Here is a 27,750-nt window from a genome sequence, read left to right on the forward strand (position 1 = left end):
TTTTCCCTCCACTTCCTATTCCGCAGCAGGAACCACGGCTATTTTGGACACGTGGAGCTTCCTCAGTCGCGGGATGTGCAGGAGCTGTCGGTGCCAGTTCCTCCAGAGTAATTTCAGGGATTTGGGGCTTAGCAGGAGCTTTGAATCAGGTCTTCCCAATAGGTACAGGCTGTCAATCCCTTTTCCCGCCCAGGTACCCATCACTGTAGGGCAGAGCATCCCAGGATCCCATGACATTCCTTGGGCTGGTGGCATTCCTTGGGACAGCCAGCCCAGTGTGTGTTCCCAGGAACACATTCCAGGAATTCTGGGTGTCTCCCAGCCCTTCATGCCATCGATCCAGGGTGATGCTGCTTTATCTGGGAAGACACTGCTGCTAATTAGCAAGGAATTATCCATGATCCCAAGGGTGCTGACCCTGGCAGAGACCCTCAGCATTCCAAACTCCTGATGCAGGCAAGATCTGATGCCACCAGCTCCCTGCAGATCGTTGCCAGCCCACTCATTCAGCAGGAATTGTGATGCAGGTGACTCTGGATGCCACCAGCCTGTCCCCATGGCCAGGATCAGATCCAGGAGCTCTGACACCTGGGATAGGGGGGGTCCTCACTCTCTGCAGCCTTTTCTCACCCCCCAGCTTTTCCCAAAGAGCTGGGTTGGGATCCAGGCACCGGTGACGATGGTGGTGACACCAGGACCAGGAGCTGCTGCAGTCAGTGGGAATCTGACAGATTCCGGCTCCGCTCGAGTATTTTGGGGCCGCTGGCACCGGCGAGTCCCCGCTGCCGGCAGTGCATCATCCATACGTCTGTCCCTATATATATCCCTGCCTCCTCTCCCGGCCCCGCGTGCGACGGTTTGTGGCCTCTCTGCAGCTGGGATCACGCTGCTATTTCCATCTGCTCCCGCTGCCTGCCAGCACAAAGCAACGGGACTGGGAATCGCTGCGGATCCGTGCAACAGGAGCGCTGGGATCTCTGCGCTTTCAAAGATTTGGGAGGATGAAAGGAGCCTGGCGTTGGTGTAAGAGCCCAGGCAGAGCCAGGATTGGCGGCACCAATGCCATCGGCAGCTTGGGAATGCCAAAATTCCCCAGGTTTGGCTCAGCTGGAGGTGGAGCGGGGGTAGGCAGCAGCCACCTGCTCTCCACCAGGGTGCAGGTGGCAAGGGGACAGTGTTGTCCCCTGCTGCCATCTCCAACACTGCCCAGGGCCTGAAGGGTGGATCCAGAGGGATCTTATCCTGGGCAGGCAGGACACGGGTGGCCCTCCTGCCATCCCTGCGTTTGGAGTTTCATTTATTTATTCAAGACCAGCATTCTGTGAATTATTTAACAGCCACCAGTGCCTTTTCCATGGCACCAGGACACAGGATATGGTTCCCTGCCTCTTCCTTCCCTTTGGAGCCACATTCCAGTCCCTATCCTGTGCCAAGGAACTCAGCCCAGACCTGGATGGGACGAGAACTCACTTGGCTCTAAGCAGGCTGTGGGGGTCACTGTTGTTTCTGAAGCCCCCATGGGGATCCCAATCCCAGCAGGATCCTGGAGTTTTGGGGGGATACTCAGTGATGGATGGGATATACTCAGGGAATGCTCAGGGTTGGGAGGGGTAATGCTGAGGAGGGGATGCTTGGAGCTGTGAGGGGGATGCTCAGTGCCGGGGGGATGCCCACCCAACTCAACTGTGGTGCTCAGCCATGTGTGGTGCCCCCATTCCCACCCCAGGATCCACCCCCTGCATTCCCCCAGTCCCACAGATGACTCACACTGGCAGTTACTGACTGTCCTTTATTACTGAGAGCAGGGGCTGCCTCCAGAAAACGAGGGGCCCCACTCCCCAAAAATAGGATTCTTCAAAGGAGACGCCTCGACCCGTGTGCCCCATCCTTGGCATCGCCAGCCGGGCACCCCCCGCTCCAGCTGCTCCTCAGCCGGGCCGGGCTCTTTATTGGATTTTTTATATTTTTTTCTTTTTTTATTATTTTTATTTTTTTTTTTAAGTTTTTTTTGTACTGTTTTTCTTTATTTTACACACCAGTTGGATGTTACCGTCACATGAAGAAGAGAGAACCTGAACAAGATCACGGCTACGAGCTCTAGAGTTAAAAATGAACACACAAACCCCCGGGGAGCCCGACCGCGGACGAGGAATCCAGCCTGGTAAAGCGGGGTGCCCGAGGGGCCGTGGGGGGCACCCGGCTTGGCACAGCCCTGGCCCTGCCACCTCTTCCCCAGGCATGTAAGTCTCTTCTTTTATGTTAAAAAAAGAGAGAATATGACAAAAATACAAATGTCCCTAAAAGCGTTGTTATTACTGTAACAGCAGTATTATGACTTCTCTCCAGATTGTCCAAAATTGTCTAAATTGGGGCTGTGGGAGCTGCTGGGAGCCAAGGTTGCCACGGGGGGAGCAGGAAGACTGAGGATGATCCGGCGTCTGCCACAGAGAGCCACCACCGACCCCCTTGTCACCCCTGTGGGGCTCCCAGGTGGGTCCATCCCTGTTTTTGGGGGTCCCAGGGAGTGGGAAGGGGTCTGGCATGTGCATCCCAGGGCTCCGTGGGGATGCTGCTGCTGGCACTGATCCTGCCAGGCTGGCTGTCCCAAGGAATGCCACCAGCCCAGGGAATGTCACCTGCCCTCGATGGGGACAACAGCGCTCGCTCCACCCTTTATCCCCAAGGGTGGGCACGGGGCTCCCGGAGCAGCCCCGGCGCCCGGGTCAGCCCGGCTGGGAGGGGACCCTGTGGAGCTCCGCATTCCCCCGAGGGGCCCCTTCCAGCCCGAGCTGGGGGGGGAGGGCAGAACCGGGGTCCCCAGGGCGGCTTAAGGACCCCCTGCTCCCGCCGAAACCCAAGACGGAGGTAAAGCATCGAACCTGGCTGAAGGCAGTGCACGAAGGAGCCCGCTTTGGATAAGGAACTGTGTCATGGCTTCCGATCCCAGGAAAAGGGACTGTCCCCTCCCCTCGGTGTCCCCCGCCCGCCCCGGCGGACTCGAGGGGGGCGCGGGGGGAGGGGGCGGGGCAGGGGGGGCTCTGTGGCTCCGCTGGCGGCTCCGAGAGGTTTTATGGAGCTGAAAGGGGAGGGAGGAGGGTCCCTCTTGCACCTGCAGCCTGACCCCCTGAAATGAGGGGGGGGCGAGGCCGGGGAGGGGCCGAGGGGCTCCGGGAGCGGGGCTGGAAGCACTCGCAGAAGTCCTGCCCGGTGGTGGGAATAGGGATGGGGGGACATCGCTTCTGGCACCTCCTCGGCCGGGGCTGGGGGCGGCTCCGCACCCCCCGCACCCCAGGGAGAGGCGAACCCCGGGGCTCGGGGGGGCTCCGGCCCCGTCCTCCCGCAGGGTTCCCGCGAGCCAAGTCGCTGTCCCGCCGGTCCCTGGCCGGGAGCGCCACGGGAAGGGGTTGGGAGCTGGGAAGGGGGACCCCGAGCCCGCGGTCCGGGAGCGCTCAGGCCTTCAGCTGGTGCCACTGTGCCACCGCCTGCCGCGGGCGGGCGATCATGTCCTTCCAGTGCTTCACCTCGCCGGGACCGCTCTTCCAGGACAGGTAAATCTACGGGAAACGCATCCCTGGAGCCGCCACGGCCTCTCCATCCCCATCCCTCTGCCTGGTGCTGACGCCTTCACCCCCAAACTGCTCCAGCCCCGCTTTTCCGGGCTCGGCACGGATCCGGGCTATTTTTATCCCTCAGTTTTCCATATTGCGCCGCGGAAAAGCGCGTGTGCCAGCTCTCGCTGCTGCTGCTGCCACCTCGGGGAGCCGGCGCCACCGCTCCGGCTCCGCGGATCATCGCCGGAGAGCCGGGATAGAGCAGAGCTCGCTGCTAATTATGCGATCAAAAGGGATTAGCGAGCCTCAGGCCACGGGCGGGGTTTTAACGGAGAGTGGGATATCATGGCCACTGCCTGTCCATCCCTGGAATCGGGCTCTTGGATGTGCCCGCACTGGGGACGCCGCCACCTCCGCCCCTGCCCGGTAGCCCGCGGCGATGATCCGGGGATTTATTTAGTGGATTTATCCCAACTGCTGTGTTTTCCCGACCCCAGCGTGGCGTTTGGGGATCATGGGCGGAGATTGTGGCGCTCATTTGTCATCGTTGTGCTAACGATGAGCTGGGTGATTTCATGGATAATTCTGCGGGAGTAATCCCAGGGGGTGGGATCCATGCCGGTGTGGCTCCCCATGCTCCATCCCTCCATTCCTGCCTTTCTGGGAGAGCTCCGGCCCTCTATGGCCGTGACACCCCGTGCAAGGGGTCCGCACCACACTCCACACTGGAGATGGCACCGGGCGCCGGCATCCCTGGGCCTGGCCGTCCCTAGCTCCCACCTGGGTGTCCCTCAGGCGTGTCACCCACCTTGCCGATGACGTCATTGCGGCTCAGCCTGTCCTTGTCCATGACGGTGATGACGATGGTGGTCTCGCGCAGCCGCTCCGTGGGGATGTCGAAGGCGAAGGACTCGTTGAAGACGGGGTTCAGGCACCTCTTCATCACCACCGTCTTCTTCTTCTCCACCCGCTTGTCCTTGTACATCAGCCACACCTTCACGTAGGGATCTGGCGGGAGATGAGCCGCTCTCAGCCCCAGATGGGAGCCAGGGAATGCTGCCCGGGATCAGGGCCAGCCGGTGCCGTACCTGAGGTGCCCCCGATGTCCATGGCTTTGAGGTTCCGTGCCTTGATGATGTTCACCACGATGGAATTGGCCGAGGGATTGTAGCACAGCGACAGCAGCAGCTCCCCGCGGCTTCCCTGTGGGACACACATGTTCCCTGAGGACACCCATGCCCCCCAGACCTCCTCTGTGGGAGCAGGGTGCTAGCATGGGACCCCCACCAGAGCAGCCCAAGGGTGGGCTTTGGGAAAGCACAGAAAATCAGGGCAGGAGGAAATGGGGCCGCCCCCAGTGGGACATTCTCTGGCCTTGCTGGAGGCAGGAGAAGGAAAAAAACTTTCATTTTAGGTCTACCTGAAACAGTTTGATTTGACCCAAAATGAGACTTTAGGCTACTTAATATAAAATTTGGGAAGAGAAAAATCTCTGTCAGATGCTGAAGCAGAAAATGCCCCTGTTGGAATGGGGAGTGGTCCTATTGGGACACTGCAGGGATGGGGAGTCACCTCCCCTCCCCAGGGGGATGGGGGGTCCAGGGCCTTACGCTGCCATCACTGCAGGGCTTCAGGTCCTTCCAGAAGGTCTGCATCTGGGTCAGGTCCACCTTGTTGAGCGGGATGGACACCTCTCCAATGGGATCATTGCGGCTGAAGCGGTCGTAGTCCAGGACCTGGAGGTACAGCACCCGCTGCACCACCTTCTCGTAGGGGAACCCTGTGACAGAGATGGAAAAGCCAAAGGAGATGAGGAGCAGTTCCAGGACTGCTTCACCCTTCCTGTCCTGGTGGCAAGACCCTGGCACCAGGCAGAGGACAGGGAGCAGCCCATGGCACAAGGAGCTGCTGCCACATTAATTCCCACATCTGCACCCACCCATGGGGGCACGGAACCTTCCAAACTTTCCCCTACATCCCCTTTATGGGATGCACATCGAGCCTGGCCTCGGTGGCTTGGCCAATCCATTGCATCACCACCAGCCACCACTCTGGTGGCTTGAGCTGGGCTGAGTCCAGGAGGGTCCCACGAGGCTCCGCTCCCACCCTGATCCCCTCCAGCCCATCTCAATCCATACCTTCGAAGAGGAAGGTCTCATTCCAGTGCGGGTTGAGGTTCTTCCTCTTGACCTTGGTCTCCAGCTTGTGCTTCTTGTCAGGGAGCAGGTAGATCTTGACAAAGGGGTCGCTGGTGCCACTGAAGTCCTTGGCCGGCAGCTCCTGTGCCTTCATGATCTTCACGGTCAGGGTGGACTCCTGGAAGTTGTAGCCGACGCTGAACTGGATGCGGCCCAGGTTCTCCCGGCTGACACCTTCGTGGCCCTCGTCATCCTCGGAGCCTGGGGAGAGCTGTGGGAGGGGGGAAGAGGAGGGGGATGAGCGCAGTGATGGGGACTAGCGGGGACCCGACCCCCGTCCCCCAGACCCCAGCCCTGCCAGCTGTCAGGGGACATCAGCCTCTCCCCGGCTTCCTGCTGCCCCCACCGCTTCCAACAGCTCCTGGCTCAGTGCCACTCGTCCCGCGGAACGGGAGCTCCAATTAGCCAAATTCCTCCTGACAGCGCATCCCTCACGTGTCCAGCACCACTCGCTCCCTCGTGCCAGCCTGGGGGACTCGTCCGCGGCGCGTCGGCTCAGCCGACGGGGACTTGGCACAGCGGCCAGGGACGTGCCGGAGCACTTGTGGATGGTGCAGGGAAGAGCTGGGAAGGTTGGATACTGAGCGTGGAGACCCCTAAACCCAGCACACCCCACCCACCCACCATGAGCATCTCGCTGGTCAGGGAGTTGACCAGGTCGGAGACGGAAGAGTGCGGCTCCGTCTTGCGGTCGGACTCATCGTGCGGCGGCTGCCCCGGTGCTGGTGCCGCATTCCCAGCCTTCCCACTGGCCGGCAACCTGCAGGAAGAGAGGCCTTGGAGGAGAGGGGCCGGGAGCCGAGGGCGAGACAGCGAGGGGCTTCCCGGGCACCCTCTGCCAGCGGAGACCGAGCCTGGGCTGTGCCAGCACCTGACAGACGCCGCTGGGACAGGTGGTGGCTGCAGCCCGCCAGCATCCCGGCCCTGATCCCAGAGCCAGCTGGTGGCCTGGCACCTTTAGGGCACGGCAGCAGGTCCCCCTGGCCACGTCCCACGGCGATGGTGGGGACAGCATGGTCCCCACAGCACCTGCGGCTGTGGCTGCTCCTCACACGCCAACACCCTCTTACCCCAGTGGGCACCAGGCACCCACGGGTGCTCCATGTGGGCTCGCTGCCCCCTGCCCCACTTCCTGTGCCTGAGACACCCCTGGGATCACTGTCCTGGCTGTCCCCACACACGGTGGCTCCTGGGCACAGTGCCGGGCAGGGTGGGCAGCCAGGAGCGGTGGGAGGCAGACGGACAGAGCAGCGATGGAGACAGGCGGGAATGCGCCGAGGCCACGCTGCCACGAGGCACGGGGACAACGGGACACAGGCACGTGGCGGAGGGGACAGGCAGCCTGGGATGCTCCCACCCCCCCGCCACGCCTCCTGTCCGAGCTGGGACACGGTGACAAACCACCAGACGGACCGAGAGGTGCAGGGACACACGGGAAGCCACAACATGCCACGGACACACGTCACACGCCAAGCACACGCAGACACACGGGGAGGGGACATGGGGGGGCAATGGGGACACCCACACGCACACACAGGATGGCACCCAGAAAGGACTGGAGAGGCCGAGGCAGCTGGGGAGGCAAAATTAGGTTAAAACCAGGGAAAATGAAGGTGGAGGAGCCGCTGAGCGAGGAGGCGCCGGTGGAACCGGGAATGCCGGTGGAGGTCACGAATAGCGGGAAAGAGAGCGGGAGAGAGCAAAAGAAAGGAGGAGTAGCGTCGTCCAGCGCCGGCCTGCCGGGAGGGAATGGGAGAGAGGAGCGGAGCGGGTGGACGGACAGACGGAGTCGCCGGGACAGGAGACACGCCGAGGCACCGGGCTGGAGCCGCCGGGGACAGGCTGGAAGGAAGAAGCTGCGAAACAGGGATGGAGGAGGTGTTTTGAGGAAGAAGAGCGGGTGGTCGGCAGCGTCGGGGGGCGGGAGAGAGCCGAGGCTGCCGGAGCGCGTCCCCTCCGCCGGCTGATCCCGCCACGTCCTGCGGAGTCCAGGGAACGAGGAGCGGGAGGGATGGAGGTGGGGAATGCCATGCATGTGCAGGGATGCGGTTTCGGAGCAGGGAGCTGAGGCAAGCGGTGAGCGGGGTCTTGCGGCACAGCCACCCACCCGCCGTGTCCCACGTCCCCGTCCCCTCGGCACGGGGCAGCCGGCGGCCGGCACGGGCTGCCGGTGCTCCCGGCGGGGACCGGCTGCGCAACGCGACGCCAGGGAGGGAAGTGCTAAAAGATGGAGGGAAACCAAGCGGAGCAGGGTAAAAATAGCCGGCGGGCGAGAACGGTGCCAGTTCATCCGCACGCCGAGCACACGGGGAGGCAGCGCCCGCCGGCTTCACACCTCCTCCCCTCTCCGGAGGGGATGAACACCCGCTCCCGGCGGCGCACGGACCCTCTGCCTCTGCCAGCCAGCGCCGGTGGCCGCGGCCGGGCGCCGGTGCCCGGGTTGGATGCGCTGCCGAGCCTGCGGCACGCCGGGGATGCGGGGAGCAGCCAGAGGCGAAGGGCTGTGCCGTGCTGGAGGAGAACGGGGGGTACGACATCCTCCCGGCCTGTGGCGCTCGCTCTGCCCCCCTGCCACCGCAGCGGTGTCCCCGGATCCCCAGGGGAGCTGCCCATCCCGCCGGGATGGAGGTGGCAGCAGCGTGTCGGGATGGAACGCGGCTCAGCCCATGCGGCATCACTTTGGGGGGTACCCCCCTGTCCCCCTGTCCCTGAGCGTGTCCCCCCGCCCCCCTCCCCGCATGCAGCCAGGGCCGGAAGGGGCAGGAGGGGGAGGGAGGAGGGAGGAGGAAGGGATGGGGGTCCTCTCCGTGCCGCTGCTCCAGAGACAGAACCGCGGGTGCCGGTGCCGGGGAGAGCTCAGACGTCCCGGTGCCCGCTGGGCCACCCTGTGCCGCTCCAACCTTCGCGCTCCACGAGGCCAGCCTCCTCCTCCTCCTCCTCCTCCACCCTGGGTGAGGCCCTCGTCTCCTCCTCCTGCGGGACTGGCCTCGTCCTCGCTCATACCTCTTGTCCCCCTGAGCGTTCGCCTGGTTCGGCTGCGTCCCAGCGGGTTGCAGGTCGGGAATATTGGCAAAGTCATCTTGCTCTGAGAGTCCCAAAACCAGGGATAGCACCACCATCCGGCCTTCCCTGCCCGGGCGGCCCCGCCAGCAGCGGGAGAAAGAGAGAAAGAGAGAGGAGAACACAGCGTCAGGCAGGGAACTGGCAGGAGCCGGCGGCGTCCCGCGGATCCCCGGCGGCGAGGGGACCCCCGGCTCTCCCCACCGGCTCCTGCGAGGTGATGGTGGCCAGTGTGGGTGCACAGGGCTGTGGGGAGAAAGGCGCCGGGTCCAGGGAGCCCGGCAGGCGTGGACACCCGCGCTGTCCCTCTCCTCCACCGGTCCGGGCAGGGAGGATACCAAAATCCTGATGAAGGGGGGGAAAAGATGCCTGGAGGGGCCGGGAATGAGGCAGGGTGTGACAGCAGTGAGGTGCCAGCATCATTCCATGGAGGAAGGGATTGGCGGTGCCATGGCCAGGCTCTTTGCCCTCTCCGGGTCCTCGCCCGGGTCTGTAACTGCATTTACACCGCGGCGCCGGGGAGGGTGGACAGGGTGAAAGAGCGAAAGAAAAATCGATGGATGGGGAAAGAGGCGGTGGGAAATGACAGCCGCTGGGAAGCGGCGCTGACTCGGCACGTCTGGGCTCTGCGGCTGCTCCCTCTCCGCCAAGTCAGGCTGGAACCAGCCCCGGCGCTGGGTAAACAGGGAGAACGTGACCCTCGGGATGGCTGGTGAGCCGCAGCTCCACACCGGGAAGCCGGGAAATGGAGCTGGGAGAAACCTGGGAGAGGGTAGAGTGGAGAGGGGATCGTGGGCAGTGCACCCGCGGGTGCCTGGAGGAAGGTTCAACTCTCTCACCAGAATGGGAAGGGGGTGGGATGGGCACCCAAATTTGTGTGTCTCAAATCTAATCTTGATGCAGGAAGTGCTGTGTCAACTCATGGATGGGCAGGGTCAGTCCTGCATCCCCCTCCAAGTGCCACCAGCCTGCAGAAAGCAAAGCTGGGACCTCAGCATTCCTTTTTCCAGGGTGCCAGGGGGCAAACAGCAGCCAGGGAGGTGCTGGAGAATCTAAGGGAAGATGGAGCCGGGGGGCCCAGCTCTGCAGAGGAGGGACAATGTCATGTGCCAAGATATGGTGACTCGGATTAGTCCCCGGGGTTTGATGCTGTAAATCCAGCGCTGATGGAGGAGATGGGGTTAAGGCGGATTAAAGATCCCGCGGCTCCTCTGGCTGGGAATGATATCGGGGCCCAACTCACGGTCACCCCAGCACAGGAGACTCTGCCACCTGCACTGTGACAACCTGGGACAACGTCACTCCCTGGGGACCTCACTGGTGGCCCTCCCTGGGGATGGAAGGGGATGGCCAGGGGCGTGGCAAAGCACACTGGAGCCCCCTCCCTGAGCCCCCCGTGAGCCGGGGGGGACATGGACCTTCCCGCAGGCTGTGGGCAGCGTGTCCCCAAGGGGATGACAGATTAGCAGCTGCACCAGGGCAAGTAAAGGAGCAGAGGAGAGAGGGATGGAGAGAGGGATGAGCAGAAAGGAGTAGAGGAGAGAGGGAGGGAGAGAGGATTCTAGAGAGGGATGAGCAGAGGGATAGAGCAGAGCAGAGGGGGATGGAGAGGGAATGGAGAGATCAAGGCAGCAGAGGAGAGCGATGGAGAGAGGGGTGGAGAGAGCAAAGGAGCAGAAGGATAGCGCACATGAGAGGGTGATGGAGAGTGATGGAGCAGAGAGAGCAAAGGAAGGGAAGGGATGCAGAGAGGAATGGAGCGGGGTGGAGAGGAGAATGCAGAGGACAGTGATGGCGAACGCACACTTACAGGAAGGACTTCATGTCCAAGCCGCGGTTGCGGATTTGCCCCACCACGTGGTCCCAGCTGCCGGGGTTGGAGCGGCTCCTGCCCCCGGCCATCCGTTGCTTGGAGCCGGCGGCGGTGCCCTGGCGCGCCGGGCCGCCGCGGGAGCCCCGGGAGTTGGCGGCGGCGGCAGAGGAGCCGCTGTGGGCCTGGAGGTGGCCCAGGCTCTGGCTGGTGGTGGGCTGGCTGTGGTTGGCGCGCTGGTGCTGGCTCAGGGGCTGCTGCAGACTTTGCTGGCGCACGAGCGTGCGGGGCCTCTGGAATTTGGGATCGCCTGCTGAGGTGGGGATATACTCAAGGGTAGTGGCTGTGGACAGGGTGGAGTCCTCGAAACTTAGGGAGAGGAAGGGTAGAGGAGAGGAGAGAAAGGAGAAGAAGGTGAAGGGGCAAAATTGGAGGAAGGAAAATAAGAGAGTTAGAGAGAAGATGCCCCAGCGCAGGGAGCGCTCCGGCGGGAGCCAGCGGGGGCAGCGCCCGGATCCTCCGCCTCTCGCCCGCGGCTCGGCTCTGCCGGCGGCACGGGGGGCTCGGGCCGCCACCATCCTGCCTCCCGGGGGGCTCGCCAGGGCCGGATGCCCACCCGCTCCCGCGGCCGCCGCTCCGCCAGCGCCTGCCCAGCACGCCGGCCGACCTGCTCTGCGGGATAATTAGGCTGCTGCGTGAGGCAAATCCCGTGGCGCCCGCTCACGTGCTGCCAGCCAGCCCATCCCAGCGTCCCAGTCCCTCCCAGTCCAGCCCAGCACCCAGCAGCGGCGCCGCGGGGGCTCGGCATCCCATCCCCTCCGTGGTGGACGCTGCGGGAAGGGGGGAATCCTGCAGCGCCGCGGCGGGGGCCGAACCCCCGTGGTGGTGACATTCCAGCGAGGCGTCCCCAGGGCCAAGCCAGGCTCCAACCGGGGTGAGAAGTCATGGAATTGGGGGATACGGACGCAGCTCTGGTGGGACACGGAGAGCGGAGCAGCCCGGCCCGGGGCGGACGGGCTTCGTGTGGGCGGCGGAGCAGAGAGAGCAGCGGGATGCCCCAAGGAAGCGGCGCTGGCCATGCAGCACATGCGTGGCACAGCCCATGCAGCCGCGCCGGATTGCCCAGGGCAGCCTGGGAAGCTCGTGGCCACGAGATCAGGAGAGGAAAGTCCTCCCGGGACCACGGCCTGGCACCGAGGAGTGGCCTTGAGCAGCAGCCCCCGACCCTGTCCCCTTTCCGGCGCTGCCGGCTGGGACCGCGGGGCGAAGCTGTGCCATCGTGCAATGCCAGCAGCGGGGACAGAGAAGGACCGGGGAGGGATAGACAGCTCCAAAAAAAACAAAACAAAAAAAAAAGGAGATGAAGAAACAGCGAAAGGTGGGAGAAAGAGAGAGAGGAGGGAAGGGAAGGGAGTGGAGAGGAGCGGAGAGCTAGGATGGACGGAGCCCCATGGCCGGGACCGAAGGCACTGCCCGGACGCTGCCTCCCCCCCACTCCGCACTGCCGCCGACCTCCTTTCGTTTTCCTATCGAATCCTAAATTAGTTCAATTTACAACCTCTCAGTCACAGGAAACTAAATCTGGCTCCTGTCGGCCCCGCGCCAGCTGGAGGCGCGAGCTCCTCCAGCGCCGTGCCAGGCGGCACCGCGCCCTGCCCGTGCCCGGATGGATCCCTGGCACCGGCACAGCCAGACCCTCGGCCTGCACCCCCGGGACACCCCCAATCCCGGCGGCGCTGCGCCAGGGGGATGCTGGAAAACAGGGCGCTCCGCCACGTCCCCTTAACCCTGCCCTTGCCGCCTTGCTCCGTCTGTCCGGATTCCCAGCGGGGGAACGGCTGAAGGCCGCGCAGCTCCCGCTTTTCCTCGCCTCTCCCTCCTGCTTCCCAGTGCCCGACTGGAGCGCAGCAGCCTCACGCCGAATGGGCGGTGTCACCGAGCTGTCCCGGAGTGCCGGCGCTGCAGCCGGGACCCCCGGTTGTCATATCCCACCCAGCGCGGAGAACCGGAGCAGAGACCGGGAACGCCGGACAGAGCCCACAGCCGGCACACCCCCGTCATCTCCCACCGGAGCCACGGCGCTGCCAGCAGTGAAAGGTCTCGCCGAGACCCCCACCCCGGCCTGGAGCCCCGCAGAGCCTGGCAGAGCTCGGATTCTCCCTAAATCTGATCGGAATTTCCCCAACTTTTCTCGGCATCAGGTGGTGGTGCCGGCGCCGGGTCCGGTGGCTGTGCCGGGGGCCAAGGGAGCGCACGGAGGGAAGATGCCACACCCTGTCCCTGATTGTCCCTGAGCGATGGGAGCGTGGGACAGCACCTCCTGCCTTTGGGACACCACCGAGGTGGCGCTGCCTGCCCTGAGAAGCTGAGCTGGGAATGCTGAGCCGCTTCCCACCGGGATTGGGCAGGGCCACCCTCAGCACTGGGGACAGCACCCAAAGGTGCTGCTCCTGCCCAGCTGCCTTCTCTGCTGACCCTGAGCCAAAACACCGCAGGGAGAACGGGAAACGCCTCCTCTCCCTCGGCACGGTGGTCCTGGGGACCTGCTGGCGGCCTCGGGGACCTGTCGGTGGCCCCCATCCAAGCACATCCGCAGTGGGGAGCGGGCGCCCGGGCCCGCCGGCTGTGGCCGTGGCCGTGCCGTGCCGGACCGTGCCGTGCCGTGCTCACTCACTTGGACAGGCTGAGCTTCCCTGCGGCCAAGTGGCTCTGCACCGTGTGCCAGCGGCCCCGTGCCGCCTTTCCAGCTCCGGGCTCGCTGTGGGCGGACACGCTGCTCCTCATTCCATCCTCGCCGAGCCGCTGCTTGTCCCCGGGCCGGCCGTCGCGGTCCCCGGACAGCCCGGCGGCGGCCGACGCCGTCAGTTTGGCCCCTGATAACAGAGAGCCACTGGGCCGGGCCGGCGGCCGGACCCCCCCAGACAGACACGAAGGGAGCCGGACGGACACACGGATGGACGTGGAAAACGTGGGGAGCCGTCAGGGAATGAGGGGAGTGCGACAGAGCCGGAGGGGGCAGACGGACAAGAGACGGACAGACAGACAGAGAGAGAAAGAGAGACATCAGCACTGCAAAAAAAAGGGGTCCTGGCCGCGGGGTGCGTGGGGGCCTCGGCAAAACATCCAAGAGAAAGGGAGGAGGAGGGAGAGGGCTCGGGAAGGAGGGTCCCGCTCGCCGGCAGCCCAGCCCCGGGGGGACCCGTCCCCACGCCGAGGGGGTGCCCCCAACGCGCAACCCCGTCCTGGAGGGAGATCCCGGCCGGCCCCGGGAATGCGGGGAGGAGGGGTTGCTCGTCTCCATGGGACGGCCCATGGGGTGGCGTGCGGGGAGCCCGGGAGCAAGAGGAGGAGGAGAAGGAGGAGGGAAAGGGGAAGGAAGAGGAGGAGGAAGGCGAGTGGGTGCTGCCCATATACTCACTACACGGAGCAGACTCGGTAAGGAGAGACTCACTTGAGGGAAAGGCGCGGATCACCGTACGGAGCGTAAGGAGAAATGTTTAGGATAAACTCCTTGGGAGGGTAGGAGCTCCATTTCTGCTGCACTGTGTTGTCATTGTTATTCCAAAAGTCTCTGTCTAGATCGCTACAGCGGCCGGATTCCAGGGGAGAAAGAAAAGGGAAATACAAGAGAGAGAAGCTGAATTCCTGCGAGAGAGAAGGAAAAGCAGCCCTCTGCCCCCGGAGCACCAGGATCCTGCGGAGAGAGACAGGGGGCCCACCCCTCGGACACCAACACCAACACACACACACACACACACACACAGAGGCACGGACAGAAGGATGGATGGAAGGACGGGAAGAGCTGCGGAGAGACAGGAGCGGGCGGCTCCACCAGCTGGGAAGGAGAGAAGGATGTGGGGGGGTGACAGAGGTGTCGGTGAGCGCGGTGCCTGCACGGCATTCCCAAATGTGTGTCCGTGCGCCCTCGGCACGCGTGTCCGTGTGTCCTTGCCTGCTCAGCAGCTGGGTCCTGGAAGCACTTGGTTAACCATGACATTGCTGCATGTTGGGGACCCTTCTGGATCCCTTCCCTTGCGGATCCCTTCCCTTGAGGATCCCTTCCCTTCTGGATCCCTTCCCTTCTGGATCCCTTCCTGTGGAGCCAGCCTGCTGCCAGCACAGAACCCGGACCTTCTGGCTCCGGGAAGCCACTGGAGCTGCAAGCCAGGGGCTGAGGGGTCCAGCAGCTCCCTGCTGGTGCTGGGAGACTGGAAAAGTCTCCAATGCCCACCTGCAGCTCCAGCTTGATCCTGGCTGTATGGAATGTGCTGGAGTTTGGGAAAGCTGCCTGTGCCATGACATCGGGTGGGATGCGCCTTCCCCTCCGTTCCCAGCTCATCCTGGTTGGCTGGAAGCAGCCGTCCAGGTGCCCCTGCACCCTGATAACACCCAGGCCAGCCATGGGAGGAAGTTTTCCATAAGCTTATTCCAGGCAGGAGCTTTTTCCCTCCTGGTGGTCCAGCTCCCTCCTCCCTGGAGGCCTGCGGAGGGTGTGGAGAGGCAGTGCTGGATCTGGGATGCCCAGGAGAACACCCTCAGCTTCCAGCCTCCACTTCACTCCCTACCCAGTGCCGTGGGATGCCCCAGCTCGGCTCTCCTTTCTCCCTGGAATGCCTGTAGGATGCAGAGCTGCTCCAGCCTCACCGGGCAGAGCTCAGAATCCACACACCCAGGCCTGGAGCATCCCTGGGGACACCCACGCCGCTGTTCCCGTGACTCCATCATGCCCACGGCTCAGTGGGATGCACAAGGATGCTGGAGACACCCACCAGCTCTCCCAGTCTCCCAGAGCCCCTCTCCCACTGGGAGAAGGGATGGTCACCTCTGTCTTTCCTCTCCCCCCCCATCCTGGCACCTACTTGATGGTTTTCTTTTCACTGCGGCCTCGGCTGGAATCCGGAGTTCCCACAGTCTCCAGGGAAGTCTTGTAACGCTTTCCCTGTGGAAAGGAGAGGAGAGGGGGGTCAGGGGGTCACAGAGGACCCCTGGAGTATCCCAGTGGAAGATGGGAGCTGCCATCATTTAGAGAGTTTGACCTGGATTTTGCCTTTTCCCTTATGGTCTCCAGGCTTCATCCCACCCATCCAGGCAGCAAAATTCCCAAAGGCCCCATCCCTTGGTCCCTGGGGGCTCATGCCCTGCGTCACCCCAAGGACAGCATGGCCACAGCCGCCAGCATCCCATTCCATGGCCTCACTGGGAAGGAGTGGATAATTTTAGGCCTAATTGGGCCTAAATTAATTGAGTTCACCTTTCCCAGCAGCAGGGAAGTGCTGCCATAGGATAATGAAGCCAGAGCTGGCTCCAAACTGGGGCTGGTAATCAGGGCACTCCGGCAGGTTCTGAGCACTGCTCTGAGCCGGGGTGGGCAGGAGCCAATTAGTGCCAATTATCCAACAATTGGAAGCGAGGATGCTCCATGCAGTGCCAGGTGGATGAGGTGGGATGGGAACAGCTGCTGGAGCAGGATGGGGTGGAGAAACAGTCCTTCCATCCCACTGGTCCTGGATCTCAGGAGGCAGGCCTGACCCAGCCTGCCCAAGGAATGGGAATGTTTTTCCTTTCTCCTACTTCCCAACCTCTTCATATCCACATGGAGCCATCTCCTTGGCTTGCTGGGACACCTGGACCCTCAGCACAGTGTCCTTGGGCAGCCATGGGCTAATCCTGTTGGGAGCTGCAGGGGAACACCTGGACCTCCTTGGATGCCCATGGACTAATCCTGTCAGGAGCTGCAGTGGAATACCTGGACCTCCTTGGATTCCCAAGGGCTAATTCTGCCAGAAGCTGCAGGGATATTGGATCTCCTTGGATGCCCAAGGGCTAATGCTGCTGGGATCTGCAGGGAAACACACCTGGACCTCCTTGGATTCACATTGGCTAATCCTGCTAGGAACTGCAGGGATGTTGGATCTCCTTGGATGCCTAAGGGCTGATGCTGCCAGGAGCTCTAGGGGGACACCTGGATCTCCTTAGATGCCCAAGGACTAATCCCACTGGGAGTCATGAGGGTGCCTGACCTTGCTGGATGTTCACAGGCCATCCCAGAGGGAATTATCCCCCAACCCTGCACTCATCCATGTCCCCGGCTGCGGTGGCTCAGGGCTCGTGAGGACACGGCAGTGGTGGCCACGTGGGCACGGCCTGGAGCCGGCCAGCCAGGCTTGGCCATCGTTCCCACACAGCCACTCCAGCTCCGGGTGCTGCTGAGGGCCGGTTGGGATGCGCCTTCCCAGCCAATTTACACTTGCTTGTTCCTCTGCCAGCTCCAGCCTCCTCCTTTCCAGTGCATTTTCCTCCACCAGCTCTCTCTCCCCATCCCCTGGATGGCACCTGGAAGGGCCCTTCCCACCCACCGCCCTCCCGCTGCCTCATCGCCATGCGGACCCCCTCTCCCATTCCCAAGGGAATGCTGCCTTCCTACGGCTGGGGGTGGGCATCTCCCTGGCGGGAAGCACCGCTGCCATTGCAGCACTTGACCCAGATTCAATTCTGATGGCGAAGGAAACGTGGCCGAGCATGTCCTGCTCCCGGGAGAGGAGCAGGAGGAGGAGGAAGGATGCGGGGCAGGAGGGAGTGCTGTCCCAAGCCCCCAGTGGGATTCGGGGAGGGAAGTAGGGATGCACAGCGGGCGGCAGGAATGGCTCACGGCACCCGGCACTGCCAGGGACGGGCTGGCCGCCTTCCCATGGGGCTTTTCCAGGCAGGAGCGTGCCCAGCAGGACAGGGGCCAGCTCGTTCCGGCTCGTCACCAATATATATCCATATATTTGGAAACTTCCCTTTGTGCCACACAAACAGTTTCGCCCAAACATTTCATTAGCACATCCGGAAAAGCCCAAATAAAAGCTGCAGCCGGCAGCTCCGGGGAGCTGCCTCCGCTTGGCTGCTGCCCTGGAAGAGGGAATCACCCCCTGACCGGCGGCACGGGGAGCACACCAGGATGCCAGGAAGGCAGGAGGGAAGCCGGACACTCACCATTTTCCGCTGGCACCACTGGCAGATCCCGCAGAGGACGATGGTGACGCTAAGGCTGACGGTGATGATGGCTGAGACCAGGAGGACGTCGCGGGAGGGGGTCCCTGGGGGGAGCAGAGCACAAAGGGGGGGTCAGACCTAAATCCTGGGGTGTTCCTGGCGTGCGCCGGGGTACAGGGATGAAAAACACTGGGAATGTGGTCCAACAGGCTCCAACTCCATTCTGCAGTGTCCTGTCACAGTGGCCACCCTCTTGGCTTCTGGGCTCCCGGTGAGTGCGTCCTGGGGGGAATCTGGCCTGAGCACTTCCTGGGAGCTCAGGCTGGAGCTTTAATCCCCACTGGCACCACGGGAGCACCAGCACGGCCGGCAAAGGCCACGGCTGCTGCTTTGTGGGCCAGTCCCACACGGATTCATCCCAAATGGCAGTGCAGACCCATTCCTCCCCACCTTGGCCTTGGGGGCAACCTTGGGGACCCTAAAAGCGTGGGAAGGAGACATCAATCTCATCCAGCACTTCCCCTCATGCCCGTGCTCCCATCTTGCAGAATGACCACTGTGGGATGAGAATTTGGACCCAAGGCGGCTCGGAGGGGTCCAGCGGGACCCCAAACAGCCTCAGCTTTGTCTCCGGGCAGGGCCCCCACCACGGCATCCCTGTGGATGCTCCACATCCCGCCGTGCCCACTGGGATGGGATTGTCCGTGGCGGGAGCCCCAGCTGGTGGCGGGAGGCGGCGAGGCCGGAGCAGCGCCGAGAGCGGTGCTGCAGTATAAATATTAAACAATAAATGTTAATAATTAATTCGCCCGCAGACCTTGTTATTGTAACGAAAATTCCCGGCGGCACCGAGGCTGGGGTGAGTCAGAGTGGACCGGGAGGGGGGATCGGGGCTCTGGAATCACCCCCAGCACGTGCCGAGGCACCCAGAGCTCCCACATCCCTGCTGGAATCAGACAATGAAAGGGCATGGTGACCATGTAGGGGAGATTTATAAAAATTCCTTGAGGAGAAAATGAGAGTGGCATGCGGTGGGGGAGGTTTTGGGGACAGGTCCCCCCTGCAGCACCCGCACTCTCTCCATCCAAAGGCAGCTCCTCCATCGCTCCTGGATCACGAGGAGCCTGTGTATAAAACTCACATAGCAACTGTTGCCTAGGAGGGAATTTGGGACCAGCCCTTAATTTCCAACATTTATAAACCCCGGCTGGATAAACTGCCGGGGGAATGGGAAGCAGCCGGCATGGCCGGAGAGCGCCGGGCACCCCTCCTCGGGTGGGATCCAGACCAGTTCAAGCGGCACGGGGGTTTACTGGGCGGGCTGGGAATTGGGATGAGCTCTCCTTGCCCCGCCGCTTGGTGCTCCCTGCTCCAGCTTGGGAACACCGTGACCGCTCTGGCTTAGCCCGGAGCTCCAACAGATCTTCGGTCCTTGCGGGGTCAAGTTCATCCTCAAATTAATCTGGAAAGAGGGAATCAAAGGAGAAGGCGAGGGAAGGGGTGGGCACTGCGGAGACCACTACGGCCGTGGCAATGTCCAGAGAGGGACATCAGTGAGCGCCGGTTCCCGGGGCCAAATTCCCCGTGCCAAGGTGTCACCACACCCCCAAACCTGGCGTTAGCCCATGATCCTGATGGATTCACCAGCGGGATCCTGCTTGGGGGGCTCCAGGGGATGTCCCTGTGTACGGGGTGGGTCCGGCCCTTCCCGGTGGGATCACGCCGTGTCCCCAGGGCGAGGGGAGCGATTCCGGCCCCCAGGCTGCGCCGCCCTCAGCATGACTTAAATGACTCGTTTTCCAGGCAATTAGCACTCAATTAATTAAAGACTCGGAGCCGCTCGGAGTTCCTGGCGCGTCCCCAGCCCTGGGGAGCGGTGTGGGGGTCCCTGTGCCGGTTGGGATGCGCGGCACGGGATGCCCTGGAGCGGGTGGATCCAGAGGGGACGCGGGGAGCTGCGTGGCACCGGGACACAGCCCCGGGAGCGGGTGACAAGGTGAAAACGAGACCCTTGTTTACGCCGCCGCTGGCCCTCCTTCCCCGCCGCTCTCCATAAATCTCCGCGGCTGCCAGCGCGAATCCAGGGGGGAGCATGGAGACGGCTGGGTGGGACTTGAGCGTCCACGGTCATGGGGTCCCTGCGGCCATGTCCCAAATCCCAGCGGCCCTTCGCTGGTCTTGCCTCATCCCGAGGGCGCAGTGAGGGGGGGCCACGAGGCGGACGCCACACGTCCCTCCTCGGAGGGATCGAGGTCCCAATCCCATCCCACGTGCTGGCAGAGCAGGGGATGCTGCGGAGGCTGGACAGGGGGTGGAACATCCCTGCGGCTCTTTCGTCAGGATTCAATGCCACTTGACGGGATATAATTCCACTTTTCCAGGCCGTTATTGATGAGGGGATTACCTGCCTCCTTAGCTCTCCAGCGTGGGATTTGTGCAGTGCTGCGTGAGCCAGGGAAGAGGGTCCCTGTTCCAGGGGGAGAGGGTTCTGGATGCAGGCAGAGGGTCCTCATGTCAGGGGAGAGGGTCCCTGTGCCAGTGGAGAGAGTTCTGGATTCAGGGGAAGGGTCTTCATGGCATATCTAGGACAAACAAGGAACCCCGTGCACCCTTCACAGTGCCCACTTTGGAGTGGGAGATGGGAATATTTGAGAGACAGGGATGCAGTCACGTGGCTATCCTCCTTTATCCGCCGCTCCTGCGGGCTCGGGATTAGCTGCCTCTGGAGCACGAGCGAGCTTTGGCCTTTGTGGATGTGAGGAAACACTTCACACCCGACCCCGGCACAAGGAGAGGTGCAGAGATCCAAGAGGGATTAGTCCTCTCCAGCGGCGCGTGAGCCGGAGATCCGGCAAGATGCGCCTGAAGCTGGGAAGAGCTGCCAATGCCGACGGATCCCACACGCAGCTCAGCTCCGGCGTGTGCAGGAATGGTGGATGTGGGAGCTGTGGCACAGCCCATTCCAGGGACACCCAGAAGTGTCCCTGAGCATCCTGGTGTCCCTGGGCATCCTGGTGATCCTGTGCATCATGGTGGCCTTGGGCATCCCAGTGATCCCGCACATCCCAGCATCCCTGTGCATCCTGGTGGCCCTGGGTATCCTGGTGGCCCTGGGCATCCCAGTGATCCTATGCATCTTGGTAGCCTTGGGCATCTCAGTGATCCTGGACATCTTGGTTGCTCTGGGCATCCCAGTGATCCTGGACATCCCAGCATCCCTGGGCATCTCAGTGATCCTGTGCTTCTTGGTAGACTTGTGCATCCCAGCGAGCCTGCACATCCCAGCGTCCCTGTGCGTCTTGGCCCTGGCATCTTGGTGGCCCTGTGCATCCCAGAGGCCCTGTGCACCCCAGCAGCCTCGGACACTTTGGTGGCTTTGTGGTTCTGGTGGCCCTGTCCTCACTCAGCTCCAGGACAGGCATCACTTGAGCCCGGCACAGTGAGACCATCAGGCTCACGGGCAGCTCCACCCATTTCCCCCCAGTTCCTTGTTTCCCTGTGCCAATCCCAGGATTCAGACCCATTACCTCCAGCCAAAGCCCTGGAGCAATGCTGGGAAGGCAAAGCCCCTGCAAGGGGCATCCAGGAATGGTTCCAGCTCTCCCAAACGGTAGCTCCTCCACAGGATGGAGAGGCTGGAATCTTCATGGAGTGCCAGAGGCTTTGGATTAGCAAAGGCTTTGGAACAAGCCTCACACCTGTGGCATCACGGCTGGAACCGACCTCTCTGCAGGTGTCCCAGTGAGGATGACCCTGTCCAGGCTCTCAGGGCCATATTTTTGGATCCAGACCCTGAAATTCCCAACTTTTGTGGACACTGCGTCTCCCTGGCAGCTGCTCAGTATTGCAGCCCCATCTCCTGGAGCATCCTCCCACTCACCCTGTTCCAGCGGCAAGATCCATGGATGCCAAGCACCCTGGGGGGGAAAATCAAAGCTGTGGGGACCCCCCCCCAGGCCAAGCTCCCGCTGAGCTCCCTGGAAGTGGTGATCAAAGCCGACATCCACAGCTCCATGCGGAGAAACGGCTCCATGTGCCAAGCCGGCAAACCGGCAGCGGAAACGCGTGCATTCCCGGGAAAAGGGCAGCGGGAGAAGGTGCCAAGCGAGCAGCGCGTCCCCCCCACCCCAACATTCCACGGTGCGCCGTCGTCGTGAGCTGCGGAGCCGGAGCGGGATGTGACGCCGAGCCTGCATGGGGATGGTGGTGCCGGGGAGGAGCTGTGGGATGGGAAGGGATAGGGCAGGAATGCGGCGTCGGAGCAGCCCCTCGTGCTGCCGGGGTGGAGGGCCACACGGCACCGAGTGAGGTGGCCGCGTTGTCACGCCGGGGCTTCCCAGATGCTGCCTGCCTGGCGCCAGGCCATTAATTCCTCCTCTTCTCATCCTCCCACTCATTTGCTTGATATTTCCCAAACCTCTTATTTTTAGGATGCAGCTGAAAAGCTGTGAATTTGCAGCTTTCGCTCCTGTGCAGGATCCCAGGCGCGGGGCGGGGGGGAGCCGGCCAGGACCCCGGCGGGCACAGCAGGAACGTGGAATCCAAGCCCTTGGCACAGGGAGAGGGAGAAGGGATGGGCACGGAGGGGGATGAGGCTTTGCTGCCATCCCTGGTAACAACCCAGTGGGCATTTTGGGAATGCTGCGAGCCAGGCTTGGCGTGTCACGTGGAAGAGCTGGAGGGCTGGGCCAGCTGGGTCCGGCGGTGCCACCTGCCCACGTGCTCCCATGGGCTCTGTAGATGTGAGGGATCATTGGAAGCCCCACGGCCATCCCGCTGCCCAGCAGGATCCTGGGATGAGCCTTGGGGGAGAGGAGTGGTGCCACAGCTCAGCACCCCAGGTCTGCTCCCCATCTGTCTGTCTATCCGTGCGTCCCCCTCCAACACATCCATCAATCTCTCCATCCATCCATCCGTCCATCCATCCCTCGTACACATCTGCCTCTCCATCCAGCCATCTGTCCATCCCCCGGAGCTGTCAATCCGGCCGGCTCTGCCTCCCCCACACCGAGCTGCCAGTCCTGGGGGGCTTTGGGTGGCAGAACCTACCAACACCAGCCCCACCACGGGGGGCTGTGGCAGGTGAGCACCATCTCAAAACACTGCACAGCTCCAGCCAGATGCTCCCAGACATCCCCTATCCCTGCCAGCTGCCATGCATGGATGAGTCCCTCCTGTGTCCCCTCCAGCCCTGATGCCACCTGTCCCCGCTCTGCGGCCACGGCAAGCAGGAGCTGGTGATGGAGGGAGAATTTGGCAAGGGAAGGCGCTCCTTCCCTGGTGCTGGGCTATTTTTGGCCGAGGATTTCCGGAGAGCCGTGTGGTTTCTCTGCCTCATGGTCCCCACCCCATCTCTCTTCCCGAGGAGCACCCAGAACCCCGGAGCCCCCTCTGCTCCTGCGGTTTGCATCCATCCCCATCCCCATCCCCATCCCCATCCCCATCCCCACCCCTGCTCCCAAGAGGACGCTGCTCATCCCCCGGCCAGGCTGGTGCTCCACGTCATCCCTGCTCCAAAATGAGCCCTTGGGCATCGCTCCCCACCCTGGAGTCACCCCAGCCCCCCTTCCCTTGGCGCAGAATCCTCTCCTGGCGCTGGCAGCGGGCACGGAGGAACGGGCTGGGCTCTCATCCCGAGTGGCACTGCCAGCTCTCGCGCCGTCGCCACTTAGCCTCTCGCCCCGGGGCTCTCCATCATTCCCGAGCCCTTCGGGTGACAGCAGGAGAGAGGGAAGGCAGAGAGCCAGCGGCTCCCAGGGAACAAGGGCGGGCAGGCTCCGTGCAGCCCATCCCAGCTCCACGAGCCCCGCGCTGGCTTCCCCAGCTCCCTGATTCCCCCCGGGCAGCGCCCCCCCAGTCACGTCACCCGGGCTCCATGTGTTGTGACAGCAAGGCCACCGTGGGGACAGGATTCCCGCAGGGAGTTCAAAGGTGGGGGATGCTCAGGGTCGGCCACAGCCCTCAGACCCGGGGGCTGGCGGTGCTGGGAGAGGAAGAGGAGGCTTGGAGGGGAACACATGGAAATATGGAAAAACGCAGCTCGGAGCGAGGAGGCAGAGGAGGGGAATGAAGGGCCGAGAAAGGCCCCAGAGGGAGGACTGGGGACTCAGATACGGGAAGGTGCCCGGGGCAGGTGGGGGTGCTGGAAATCCTCCAGGAGAGCCTGATCCCGGGGCTGCATCCTCCAGGGACACAGAGGCAGGGTCATCCATGGGGCAGCAGGGATGGTCATCCATGGTGGAGCGGGGACAGGAGCCATCGCCCCCCGCAGCCACCGGTGTCCCACAGCCCCATCCGCAGGGGAAGAGCCGATCACCCCGCCTTCCCTGGATACCCGGAACCCCCCGGGGTGCATCCACGGGCTGTGCCCCCCTCGGAGGGCCGGGAGCGGAGCTACTGTGCTGTGCTGTCCCTCCGCCGCCGCGGCGGCTCCGTCCCCGCCGGCGCGACCGCTTCCCTTCAAACCTCATTAACTCCCCCCAAGGTGACCCTCTCCCTCCTGCAGCCAGGCCCGGGGACGCCAGGAGGGGACGGGGCGCTGGGGGGGCACCCGGGGCTGGCAGGCGGGCGCGGAGCCTCCCGTGCCACAGCCACGCTGGCACCCACAGGGATGGGGGATGCTCCGCTTGGCGCATCCCAACCCGCCGCCCCCACGGCCAGCCTGGCCCCACACACGTCCCCCAGGCCCCCTGCCAGGCGCAGCCAGGGGGGTCCGTCCCCCTGCTCGACACTGGGGCTCTGCCCATCATCCCCGCGCTCCGGCGGCTCTCCGGGAGCCGTTCCCTTGCCGGATCCATCCATAATGGATATTGTAGCTGAGCCCCCGGGGGCCGGGGGGTGGCAGCGATATTATCTGCATCTGTCTTCATTCCCCGCTCCCCTCCTCCTTCCTCGGCAGGCGGAAAAGCCGCGAGATCAGGCGCTGGAAAAGCCGCCTCCAGCTCCTCTCCTGCTCCTCGGAGTCAGGGGGGGATCAGCAAGACCTCCCAGCCAGACCCCCCGCCCGGCGGGGAGATCCCCAATCCTTGTCCTTGCTCTGCCCCAGCCGTGCTCAGGGGGGTCCTGGGACACGTCAGTGCGGGCGTGGGGAGGCTGAAAGAGTTGAAATTGGTGGCGACTGCTGGGGGCAAGGAACCCCCACTGTGGGGGGCTCGGCATCCGCGTGGACCCCCCACAACCACGGAAAATGGGATGGAGTCGCCTTGGGAGACAAAAGGCCGGGGTGAGGCCGCGGGAGGTGCTCCGAGACGCCGGCAGGAGCATCCCTCGGGCTGAAGCAGAGGGCCTGGCGGGGAGGGGGACCCCAGGGCGGCGCAGGATGGGGGTTCCAGATGGGTCTGGGGCTCCCTCTCCGTGCCGGCGCCGTGCGGGACGCGAGGCTGCAGCAGGTGCCCGGCTCCCGGCCAGGCCCGTGCGCTGCCATCCCTGCGCTCTTTGTCTGCCTTCCCGCCCGTCAAGCTCCCTCATCCCGCTCCCAGCCCCTCCGCCGGCCCCCGCCTCGCTCCTCGCCGTGTGCCAGCTCCTTTGGAAGCCCGGCTTTTCTCCCCAGCCCCGGGGAGCTGCTCCCACGGCCGCGCCAGCACCAGGGGCTCCATCGCCCGCTCCGAGGCGGTGCGGGGGGAAAACAGGCAGCTGCTGCCTGGTTATTGATTCACCACCTCCAGCCGCCGCGCGGCTCTGCTCGGAACGCTTCCAGCCGGGAAAGATGGGGACGTGGGGAGCAGGGCCCCCGGCACCTGCTCGCTGCGCCGAGATGAAGCTTTGGGGATGCGAATGTCACCCCAGAGGGGACAGCTGGTGTCAGCAGCGGGGACAGGTATTCGGGGGGAGTCTGGCAGGGGGAAGGGAGCTGTCCGATGTTCCCAAAGCGAGGGGGACGTTGTCCCTGTGGCACAGAGGGCACCTCTGCGGGCAGCCCCAAGCTCTGCTTCGCGCTTGGACGAGGCTCTCCTGACACATCGTTTGGTGGTCTCCCAGCAGCACAGCCTCCCTGCGGCTCCCCAAAAAAACCTCCAGCTGGCGGGAGCCGCTTTGGGAAGCACCTCAGCTTGATCCCAATTCCCAACACCCCTTGCCAGCCAAGACCAGACTTCCTCGGGCGTCTCCAACCCCAGAACCAGATCGCCTCAGCAGCACCTCTGGGCTCCAGGTTACCCCCCAGATCCCTCTTTCCCTGGACAGCAAAGTTTCCCGAATTTCCCGGCATCTTCTCCCCCCATGAAACGCAGCCAGCGCTGGGGGCCGCAGCCACTGTCCCCGCACGGTGACACGGAGCAGGGGACGAAGAGGACGAGGCTGGTGCCACCTCAGGCAGGGTTTTGGGGGGACAACAGGCACTGCTTCACCCCGGGATGTGGCTTGGCTGGCTCTTCCCAAATCCTGCGGGGGTGTGAGATGACAGCACCCCCTCAGCCTCCATCGGGGTGGGGGACAGACCCGGCACCCCATCAGCACCACGTCTGGAAAATCCGGGGAAGTTGGGAACATCCAGGGAAGCAGGCAGTGCCAGGGTGCTTGCACAGGTGTGTGCACCCCCAGCACCCCACGGCTCCAGGCGCCACGGCACAGCCGCCGCCGGTGACGTGGGAAAACTCCCACGTGACGGGAGCCCCAGCAGCCGGGGAGCACGGGGTTTGGGAAGCGGGGACAGGGGGTCTGTCCCCCCAAATCCGGCAGCTCGAGCTCTGCCCTGGGAGCTTCCAGCCTGCAAAGCAGAGCTGGCGATGGCACAAGCAGCCGTGGGTAGCCCACCGGCCGCCGACGGGGACATCTGGCAGGGACAAGGGGGACAAACTAGGGGCAGGTGCAAAGTTTGGAGGGGGAACAAGGCAGGAGCAAATCTCGGGCACCGGGAGGGAAGGGCAGCCCTGCCACACTGCTGCCGGCGAGGACCGGCTGGCATTCCCCCTCGGCCACCCACCCGCCGGGTGACCTTGGGCCAAGCAGTGCCGTGCCGCGCTCCGGGCATCCCTGCGGGGTCGCGGTGGCACGGGATGGAGCCGCTGCCGGTGGGAGCGCTCAGCCTGCGGGCAGGCGCAAAGTTCCCCTCGAAGGCAGCTCGGCCGGAGCTGCCAACTCCCGGGCAGCGGTGACGCCGTCACCTGCCGTGGGTGACAGCGCGTGGCGGTGCCCGGCGCGCCCCAGCCTGCCGGATCCCGCAGGCCTGGCACCTGCAGCTCTCCCCGGCGGCGCCCGCTGTCCCCGCGTCCCCGCCGGCACGTCCCCACGCCACCGCAGGACACGCTGTCCTTCTGCCCGCTCCCCGGGCCCCGGGACACGGCCGGGGACAGCTGCCAGGCCCCGCTGATCCGCATCGCTCCGGCAGCATCCCTGTGTCTCCGCACCGGCTCGGGCACCCCCAAAACGTCCCCGCCAGCGTCCCAGATTCCCTGGTGCGGGGCCGACTGCTGCCTTCCGAGCATGAGCTCAGCAAATCCGCGCTGGAGAAAGCCCCTTCCCCAGCCGCCCACCCCCGCGTGTCCCGGTGTCATTCCGGAGGTGCAGCAGGACGGGGCACGGGGACCCCCAGAAGGACGGAGGGGGCGGGAGGTGAGGAGCAGGGATGTGCTGACCGCTGGATCCTGGTCTGGATGCCGGGATTTGGGGCTCTCCCGGGGGTCTGGGGGTTTGCTGGGGGTCTGGGGAGCGGGATGCCGCCCAGGGCTCGGGGTGTCCCGGGGGGGGATCCGGGGCTCCAGCTGCTCCGCAGGGTGAGGAGAGGGGGGATGTATTGGATGCTTGTCTGGGCGCCGGCACCCAAACGGGATTTGGGGTTCGCCCCGTGTTTTTTGGGGGGCTGGGGAGCAGGATGCTGCCCGCGGGGGTTGGGGTGTCGCCGGGCGGGGGGTATCGGTGGCTCCGGCAGCTCCGCAGCGCGGTGACAGCGGCGGCGGTGACTTTCTCCCCAAACTACCGTAACTCCCGGGGAGGCGCGGGGGAAAGCGGGCAACGGCCACGGCGGATCCCCGGGGGGGCGGCGAGCGCTCGGCCACCCCCGGTGCGTGTCCCCGCGTCCTGCGTGTCTCCGTCTCCCCCCGTCCCCAGCGGCCCGGGGCTCACCTGCGCTGGCAGCCTCCGGGTGCAGGTACATGGTGGCGGGCGGCGGCGGGGCGCGGCGGGGCGGCGGGGCGGCGGCTGCCCGGTGCAGCGGGGC

The 27,750-nt window shown here is 64.0% G+C and overlaps 1 protein-coding gene across 6 annotated transcripts; it reads right to left on the reverse strand.

Moving 5' to 3' along the window:
• Positions 1-1,769: 1,769 nt before the first annotated feature.
• On the reverse strand, positions 1,770-27,750 carry SYT7 (synaptotagmin 7). 6 transcript variants are annotated; one of them, XM_053980795.1, is made up of 13 exons: positions 27,657-27,750; positions 17,598-17,701; positions 15,479-15,558; positions 14,071-14,202; positions 13,294-13,509; positions 10,620-10,988; positions 8,753-8,878; positions 6,374-6,509; positions 5,690-5,960; positions 5,162-5,331; positions 4,640-4,754; positions 4,360-4,559; positions 1,770-3,554 (listed from the first exon to the last, which is right to left on the reverse strand). In XM_053980795.1, exons 1-13 carry the CDS (start codon positions 27,685-27,687, stop codon positions 3,450-3,452), a joined length of 2,055 nt encoding a protein of 684 aa, XP_053836770.1. In that variant the 5' UTR covers positions 27,688-27,750; the 3' UTR covers positions 1,770-3,449. The 6 variants fall into 6 exon arrangements, with proteins under 6 accessions (XP_053836770.1, XP_053836772.1, XP_053836771.1 ...); XM_053980797.1 differs by lacking the exon at positions 13,294-13,509; XM_053980796.1 differs by lacking the exon at positions 8,753-8,878.

Source organism: Vidua macroura, chromosome 6 (assembly GCF_024509145.1).
Source record: "Vidua macroura isolate BioBank_ID:100142 chromosome 6, ASM2450914v1, whole genome shotgun sequence".
Lineage (NCBI taxonomy): Eukaryota > Metazoa > Chordata > Aves > Passeriformes > Viduidae > Vidua > Vidua macroura.